Raw genomic sequence first — 8,317 nt, 5'->3', positions numbered from 1 at the left:
CCAATTGAGATTTTATTATTTTCATATAATCTTTGATATAGTCTTGGAAAAACATGTAGCAAACACAGAAACAGTGTTTAGCTCAAACTGACAGAAGTTTCTTTTTAACCCTTGTGCTATTCTAGGCACTTTAACGTTGGGAGTTGGGTCATCTAGACCCACTAGACAGTGCTCTGAACCTTTTTTCTTCAATGATTTGTGATCTTCACTGGTGTCCATGGATTACATGAAATCTTTCCACCTTTATCCACCTTTGTCATGGTAGGGAGGGAGAACACGTCAATGTAAGGGGGGTGGGGTCATTTAAGATTGCACAAGGGTTAAGTCGTCTGATTTACAAACTAAAATACAGGTTTGAACCCCTGAAGGCAACGCTGCCACTATTCAAGTAATTTGCATTAATGCAAAACACTCCAGAGAAGAATGGAGAGTCCAGAATGTCATGCAATCATGAAAAATCCACATGGATCCACAATTTCAGCGCTTAAAGTCATTGAGTTTTATTTATTTGTGACAAAGTAAAAGTAAATGCTTTGTTGAGACACTCACCTGCCAACCAAACATCGAAAGCATCCAATACAAGCACAAAAAAAGAATCTAAATATTTCTGTTTTTCATTTTGATGGTAAATTTATGATCTAAATTTACAATAAATCAAATAAGTTTCAACTTTGATCAGATCTGCTGTTTATCTAGAGGTTTCGTATGATCAGAGCGTGAAGCACTTTTGATGGTGAGATCCTATTTTCTGTCAGGATGAAAGAGAAATGTTTCTGTTGGAATTTTACTTTAAAACATAAAGGATGAAAATCCTAATTTGGCCAGATTGTCCGTGGTTTTAGATTTCTGTCAAATGCATCTTCAGGATCCTGAAGTGTCACCGCTCTGAAGCAAAAGACCTTTTGATCTAACCCTTGTGCTATGTTAGATGACCCCACCCTTACAGTGACGTGTTCTTCCTACCATGACAAAGGTGGATAAAGGTGGAAAGATTTCATGTAATCCATGGACACCAGTGAAGATCACAAATCATTGAAGAAAAAAGGTTCAGAGCACTGTCTAGTGGGTCTAGATGACCCAACTCCCAATGGTAAAGTGCCTAGGATAGCACAAGGGCTGTTTGTGCCACGTTTGTACACAACTCTTCCTCATAATCCTAATCTGGATTATAGACAAGCAGCTGCCAAAGTCACTGTCAAGTCTAAATGTAAAATGTTCACCTCTTATGTTGCTCCCATCATTCATCTCCAATCGTCTGGCTGTTGGAACAAACGTGGCATTTCAAAGAAAACATTAATTAACATATTTTCCCAGGATTGAGGCGTTTTACTTTTAGCTCAGCTTCAGGATTATCTTTTAAGGTTGGGGGTTTGGAACGGTTCCCTCAGATTTTGGAAATCCAGCCTTTTTTCCAGGTTTTCTTTCTTTTTTTTTACATTAGAGAGCAAAAACAATGTTTGGAATGTTTATCATGAATCACTGTTTTACATTCCAACAGTGAGTTCCTCCATTTCAATAAGGTTACCATTGAGCAAGGCATGTTCTTTTAGCAGAAATCCGTCGGAGCCAAACTCAGACTCAGATGAAGAACTCGTCAGCTGGATCTTCACTGCGTGTTCCTGCAGAGAACTGCTCAGTCTTGTTCTGGACAAAGCGGTTCTGTTCTGACCCCGCGCTGTTCTCCAAGAGCGGGTCTGTGGAGACCCACAGCCCACGTGGCCTCGGCTGGGGCGTCTGTTTCCGCTCCTTAACCACAGCAACTGAAGGTCCGTCAGGGAGGACGCTCATCAGGAGGTCCACCGAGGAGGAGCGAGGAACTCCTACGACTGCGGAGTCGGAGCAGGGAGAAACTGCAACTCCTGTGTCAACATTCGTCTCTGACTCCTCATCATCCTCCTCCTCCGGTGGGAGGTGGGGGAGAGAACAGGTGATGGAGGTGCCCGGAGGAGAGTCCGTAGGAAGGAGGGAGGTTGAGAGCTGAGATGGGCTGCTGCGCTGAGAGGAGTAACAGGAGCTCCCGGGAGGTGTGCTGCAGCAGCTCCCCATTCCCAGACTTCCTGCTCCTCCACAGAGCTTCTCCGGGGCGGGGTCACTGCGGGGCCGCTGTCCTGCCAACGAAGAACCAGCACCGTCACTCAAACCCACTTTAGGAACAGCGGATGAGTCAAAGCGGCTCTGCTGAAGGTGTCTGGCTGTTTTTCACACATGTTCTGGTGCTTTAAATGAGATCCACAACGACAACAACTCCCATAATCCCGTCTGATGTCCAGTTCAGCAGCATAGACATTCACTGTAACCTGATGCCCTCCAAAATATTCTGAATGATGAAAATGAAGACTGAAGCGTTCAGGGCGTTTTGACTCCACCCATATCAGCAAAGTGCTGAAAATGGGCGGGACAAAGTGATGTAGATGTGTTGTTGACTCCACCCACCTGCCAGTCAGTGTTAAATGTAAACAGCTGATTAAAAAAAAGTGAGTGTAAAAAGAAATTTGACATAAGGCGGGGTTTCAGTGTGAAGCCTCTTGAAATCAGCCTCTAGTGGTCACTAGAGGGACTGCAACATTTGGTGCATTGAGTTTGCTTTGATTTGAATGTTGGGGGTAAGTTTGGACTGAGTGGTCTCTTAATACTAAAATATTTCTTACATGAAATTCAGATTCTAGAAGGAAAATGAATAAAGTTATAAAAAACTCTCCAGCAAGTTTAAGGAAAACACTTGGATTCATCCAGTTCAGGAGGAGCTTACCTTGCCGGTGGGTTTGCCAGCAGAAGGGAGCTGAGCGGCTGCTGCCCTGAGTCAAACTCCTCAGCTTGGGGCCCTGGGGGGCCACGTGGGTTAACGTAAGAGGAAAAGCACAGGTGAGAGGCTGCTCAGGCCGGGCTGGAGCTTTTACCTGCAGCACAGGTGGACACGGTTCATTTAACTGTGTTTCAATGCAGATTCCTAAGTGATGAATGTTCTCATGATTTCAGATCTCCACCAGATCCATTGTCCCTCTAACCTCCACTTTTTAAGCATGACTCAGCATTAAATCAATCTACTTTAAAGTAGGTAACATTGGATTGACTTTAGTGTTCATCACTTTTCTCATGGCTCATTGTGGTGGTTGAACCTCAAACCACCATATAGGTGTTAGTATTTCTTTAAATTAAAACATTCATTTTTACTTTTTTTTACTTCAAATAAATTAACAATGGGTGCACACATTTGATTAATTTGTTTTAAGTGAGAAAAAATAGTTTATTCACTTGTGTTTGTATTCTGAATTTCCATCCCAGGTGAGAGGCTCCGTAGTAATCAGAGGAGATTGGGACATTCCACTGGGGAACTGCAGGGATTACCAACTCTCCTCATGGACTTTATTTTTGTTTAATTAAAGGAAATCATTTAGTACACTTTGTGTTGAAGACTATTTTTGTATTATATGAATTTTGTTTGGTTTCTGTTTTCCTGTTTTGTAATCAGATTAATTAGTTGGAATGTTTGATTACTTAGTTTTCCCCTCCATCATGTGTCCAGTATGGTTTGTCCCTGTCTATAAAGCTTCCCCAGTGTGTCAGTGCAGTGGTGAGGTCTGGTCAGGTTCAGTGCCTCTTGTTTAGTTTCATTTAGTTATTTTTTCAGTTGGGCCCAAATTACTTTAGCTTTGCAACTATTCTGTTTTGTACTTTTTTATCTTCCTTTACAAACACACACAAATTATATTAAAAGATCTTACAAGAAATTCCATCCTTGTCCATTGACCAATTGTGACCCTTCACACTCATGTTTAAAAGTGCGAGGATGACCACAATCTTCACGACAGGATGGAGCTGAAGGATGGGAAATGGCGTTTTACCTGGAAGAGCATCTTGTTGCCGTCCAGGTCTTCTGTCTGCCAGCGCGTCTGACTGATGGGGGTGCAGGGATTTGGCAACAACGGAACCAGCTGGCCAATTTCTTCCACGCTAAACTGCAGAACAGCAGAGTCACACGGCTCCACCCGAACCCCCGGGGATAACTGCTTCAGTGCCAGCTGCAGGGTGAGGCCGGGCTCTGTCCGGCAGGAAGAGAGCAGCCCGCCGTCATGGAGGAGCGCGTCTATGCAGGGATGAACGCAGCGGTGCAGAGATGCTCACCTGTGTGGAGGGTGAACCAGCAGAAGCCGGCCTTCTGCTCCTCTGCCCGGCGCTGCAGGACCGTCTCGTAGAGCCGCACAGCATCGTCATAGTTACCGTGGCAACTGTACAGAGTCACTCGCACTATTTCCCCGCCGCAGTGGACGGGTCGCACGCCCCACACAGGCATCCCCCCGCCCAGACTGTAGAAGTCTCTGCTGGGCAGCAAGTAGGGCCGCAGAAGGCCGGTGGAGGCAGAGCCGCCGACGTGGATCCCTCCGGTTCTGCCACTGCAGCTCTCCGTGTGGTGGTACTGCCACGGCGGCCGCTGGAAGATGTCCAGCACCTTGAGAATCCGCTCCTCTCCGTAGGCTTCGTGCAGGAAGAAAGTGATGGCCAAAGAGGGGTAGCCTGGAATTCATTCGGGGAAATCTTCTGTCAGCCCTGCAGGTACAGTTCTCCAATGCGCTCTGGAGCGACAAACACGTGGAGCTTCTCACCTGCCACCGGACTTGGAGGCGTGAAGCTTCTGAAAGGGGAGGCCCTCTCGGAAACGTGGAAGATGCGGAGGCTCGGGCACAGCCAGCGCAGCAGGCGGTCCAGAGAATGCTGCAACAGCAGGGAGTCTCCAGGGTTGGCCAGAAGATGCACATTCATCAGCAGGAGCTGCTGCCGCCGCTGCCATGGCGACCTGACCCGCCCAGCCAGGGGCTCAGCTGAGAAAAAACAGACAAAAAAAAGTGCAATTAATAACAGGAGGCTAAAAACCAATGTCTGCAGTTCATGTTCTCCATCCGGTAAAAAAAAAAAAAGTTATAAAGTCATTAGGTTCCTTTTAGCTACAACTTTTCTATCACGTCCAAAATAAATATTTGTTCCTGTAAAGCCCAAAACATCAAAACATTGACGAAACAATGTTATATTTATATGTAATATAGATAAAATCAAATATGATACTTTTTGGTAAGGTTTGGCCACAATGTTTGTTAATGGTGCAAAAAGTGACTGTGTACTTTTTGGTAAATGCAAAATAAGTTTCTGTCCTTTTCCAAGCAAAGATGCTCTTTCCACTGCTCACAGTAGACATGAGAAAAGTGCCCATCAGTGCAGAGCTGCATCTCTGTCGGGTTTTCCATCCTGGAAAATGATCAGTGGCGTTTCTCCTCACAGCAGTAGGGTCACTGCAGCTTAACCTTTCAGTTGATGTTGGAAACGCTTCAGCAGACAAGTGTTTCTCACTGCCTCATCACTCTGTGGAGTGATAATCCACTAGAGGGCAAAAAACATGCATCAAGTTATGCAGGGTGGGTTTTTGCGGAAAATGTGGACCGTTGTAATGAGACAGGTGTCTCAGTAAGGTGTGAATCAAATATGAGAAGAATGGTTTTAAAGGGGTAAAAGATAGAAAACCAAGTAGCATTTTGAAGCTTCCTAGGTTTTCTTGCAGCTTCAACAGTCTGACCTGATTTGATTTAATGCATGTTTAATACCGGTAATTTGTTTTTACGTTGGTCACCGTTGTTCATCTGTAACATCTGTTTAAGTGTTAGTAGAGAGTTTAAGTCATCAAGCAGGAGAGTCTGAGGTGATGCTACTGCAGACATCAGAGAACTTTGGAGATCATTCAACTATTAGGCATCTGGATGACGAAGGGTTTTGTTGTTTTTTGACTTGTTGAGGAACTATGACACCGTAGCTTCTGCCTCCTGTTCACCATTCAATCTTCTAAAAGCCGAGTCCAGACAGTGGAGTACTTACAGACAGACAGGGACATCCTGCTGGAATCAGATCTGAAAGAGACACAAAAACGGCATCAAATTATTCCTTCACCTGAAATGCAGGTTTTCTAGCTTTTCTTCCTGTTTCCAGTCTTGAAATGTATCTTTTAGTCCAGAAACCCCTAACTGTTTGTCCCTAGAGACAATTCAAACTGTTTTTTAGAAACACTGGAGCCTTTGGGGGTTTAAAACTGCAGTAAAACATCACAATTAGTCATATATTGTAAAAAGGGTTGGCAGAATAAAGTAACAAAAGTGACAGTTTTTAAAGGGAGAGAACACTATAAACAGTGTGCAATTTATACATAATAATTTGAATTTTTGCATTAAATCCTATTTTAGAGACAGAAGGGTAGACCTCTTTAGAGACAAAAATGAAAAACAAAGACAAAAAAACGAAGGACACATGACATATGACGGGAAAGCCGAAAGGATTAATAAATAGAAAATTTTCACTAAATACACAAATTAGTAAATGCAGCAAATTATTTTTGACCTATGTGTGTAAAATGTGTTAAAAATCTAGTTTTTTATGTATCAGTCTTTTATAATGGAAATTTAATCCCTGGGTAAAAAAAAGGCATTTTTAGAACCACAAACCCAGAAAATATTATGTTGGGGCCGCCATAAAAGAAAAATAGATAAATAAATATGAGAAATAAAATAAGTTGTTAAGAAAAGTCAACATCTTATGAGACTAAGATATAAAAATCATAAAATTTTGACTTTTACTTACAATATGAAAAAAATGTTTTCTTTTTTCTATAGTTGTATGAATTTATTCTTGTACATTTTGACTTTTTCATATAATTGTTCTTTTAATCATGTTTTTTTTACTTCATTTTCATAAAATGTTGACTTTTTCATAATTTTATTACTTTTTTCTAATAGTTTGAGTTTTTTGAACCATAATTGTAACCTTGTAAGATTACATGGTTGTGTCAGGAAGGGCATCCGGCGTAAAAAAACAAACAAACAAACAAAAAACTCTTGGCAGAAGGCAAAACAACATTTTACGAATTTGATCGTAATATTTTTGCTTTCTCATAATTTTACTTAATTCTCGTAAAATGTCGACTTTTTCCTCCTGATCTTGTGATTATTTTCTTTACTTTCCCTTGTGAGATTAAAAAGTATAATTGAATTGAACTGAATTGATTTTTTTTTGTTTTCCCGTTCAGAACCAATTCTCCTTAGAGAAACGCTGGATTTTCCACTAACATTTGTCTCCATCTTGCGGTGGTTGTCTTAGAAACCTGCCGTATTGCTGTGGTCACCATGACAACCCTTTATATGTTAGCTCCCATGAGGTGGAGAAAAAAAAGTTAATTTACGAGAATACAGAATGAAAAGAACCTCAATAGGGACATTTTACCAACAGGTTTAGTACTTAGATGCTGCTGCTGGAGTTAAACGTGACGGATTTTCAATAGAAAATCGACCCCATTGTGTTTTGAAAACAAAAGTTGAGAGCTACTCAGCTAGCGTTAGCCTGACGCTAAAGCGGAAACCACGGCGGACTCACTCGGCAGTTTCTGCTCCGGAGTCCGGTTTTTCATTGTCGCATCTACCGAACACTGCGGCTCCTCTCATGACCCGGTGGAGAGCTTCGCGTGCAGGGCCGCGCTGCGGGCGGAGGTTGCGGGGTTCACACCGCGGAGCATCCTGTCCGGGTTGGTTTCCACAGCCTTGGACGCTGACGTCACGCCGCCGTCTTTGAAAAAGACGAAGCCGAGCGTCCGCAGAACAAACGCTCGTGCGGAGTGAAAGGAGGCAGCACAAGTGTTAAGGCTTTCAACAACAACAGAGCAGATGGTAGCAGTCTAACGTGAGGACAAAGGAGGAGCAGACGGAGGCGAAGGGAGGAGGTGTCTAACCCCCAACAGAAACACATTATTAAGACCTGGATAAGCGCATTAGTCTCTGCTGGATCTGTAAAAACTAAATGAACGAGGGTTTCAGATATGACAGCTGATCTGTTGGTGTTTTTCCACTACAGATCCTGAACTTCTCCTTCCAAACTGATGTATTCCATAATAATGCATGCTTAAATATCCATTTGTATTTGTAAAGGGTGAAACATTTCAAATTAAAATCCCAAAATCATTTATTTTGGTTTAACAACTTTTTCCTTATATCTTTAGTTGAAACAGGGCTTCATTCTTTGACTAAACGCATTAAAATTTTTATTTTTTTACAATTTTTTATATGCGGGCAGTCACTATAGAGTGTAAACAATATTTTAAAAGGTGTTAAATAAAGTTATGGTACTCTAAATATAAACATGGGAGATTTTTTGAAAAAAAAGTTTTTTTTGGTTGAGCTTCTCTTGAAAAGGATAGAAAACCAGGAATAATATATTTTTCTTTCTACATTTAATATGATGAAATCAAGGCCCTGTACAATCCACCTTCGCAACGCGTACAATTATTTTACAA

The 8,317-nt window shown here is 42.2% G+C and overlaps 1 protein-coding gene across 2 annotated transcripts; it reads right to left on the bottom strand.

Moving 5' to 3' along the window:
* Nucleotides 1-541: 541 nt before the first annotated feature.
* LOC101173486 (protein FAM124B) lies at nt 542-8,132 on the bottom strand. Of its 2 annotated transcripts, none has more exons than XM_004075760.4 (7): nt 7,405-8,132; nt 5,860-5,891; nt 4,602-4,817; nt 4,123-4,512; nt 3,843-4,039; nt 2,750-2,897; nt 542-2,108 (listed from the first exon to the last, which is right to left on the bottom strand). In XM_004075760.4, exons 1-7 carry the CDS (start codon nt 7,470-7,472, stop codon nt 1,579-1,581), a joined length of 1,581 nt encoding a protein of 526 aa, XP_004075808.1. In that variant the 5' UTR covers nt 7,473-8,132; the 3' UTR covers nt 542-1,578. The 2 variants fall into 2 exon arrangements, with proteins under 2 accessions (XP_004075808.1, XP_020564053.1); XM_020708394.2 differs by having other exon boundaries at nt 2,750-2,822.
* Nucleotides 8,133-8,317: the final 185 nt, after the last annotated feature.

Source organism: Oryzias latipes, chromosome 13 (assembly GCF_002234675.1).
Source record: "Oryzias latipes chromosome 13, ASM223467v1".
NCBI lineage: Eukaryota > Metazoa > Chordata > Actinopteri > Beloniformes > Adrianichthyidae > Oryzias > Oryzias latipes.
This window is presented reverse-complemented; position numbering and strand designations above follow the sequence as displayed.

What these genes read in the sequence shown, in the direction of transcription:
- LOC101173486 (XM_004075760.4), bottom strand. Translation starts at nt 7,472, where the DNA reads ATGAGAGGAGCCGCAGTGTTCGGTAGATGCGACAATGAAAAACCGGAC. An exon ending in CAGGATGTCCCTGTCTGTCT is followed by an intron (nt 4,818 to 5,859) that starts GTAAGTACTCCA and finishes GTTTTTTCTCAG; the next exon opens with CTGAGCCCCTGGCTGGGCGG. An exon ending in CTGGCAAACCCACCGGCAAG is followed by an intron (nt 2,109 to 2,749) that starts GTAAGCTCCTCC and finishes CTTCGTTGGCAG; the next exon opens with GACAGCGGCCCCGCAGTGAC.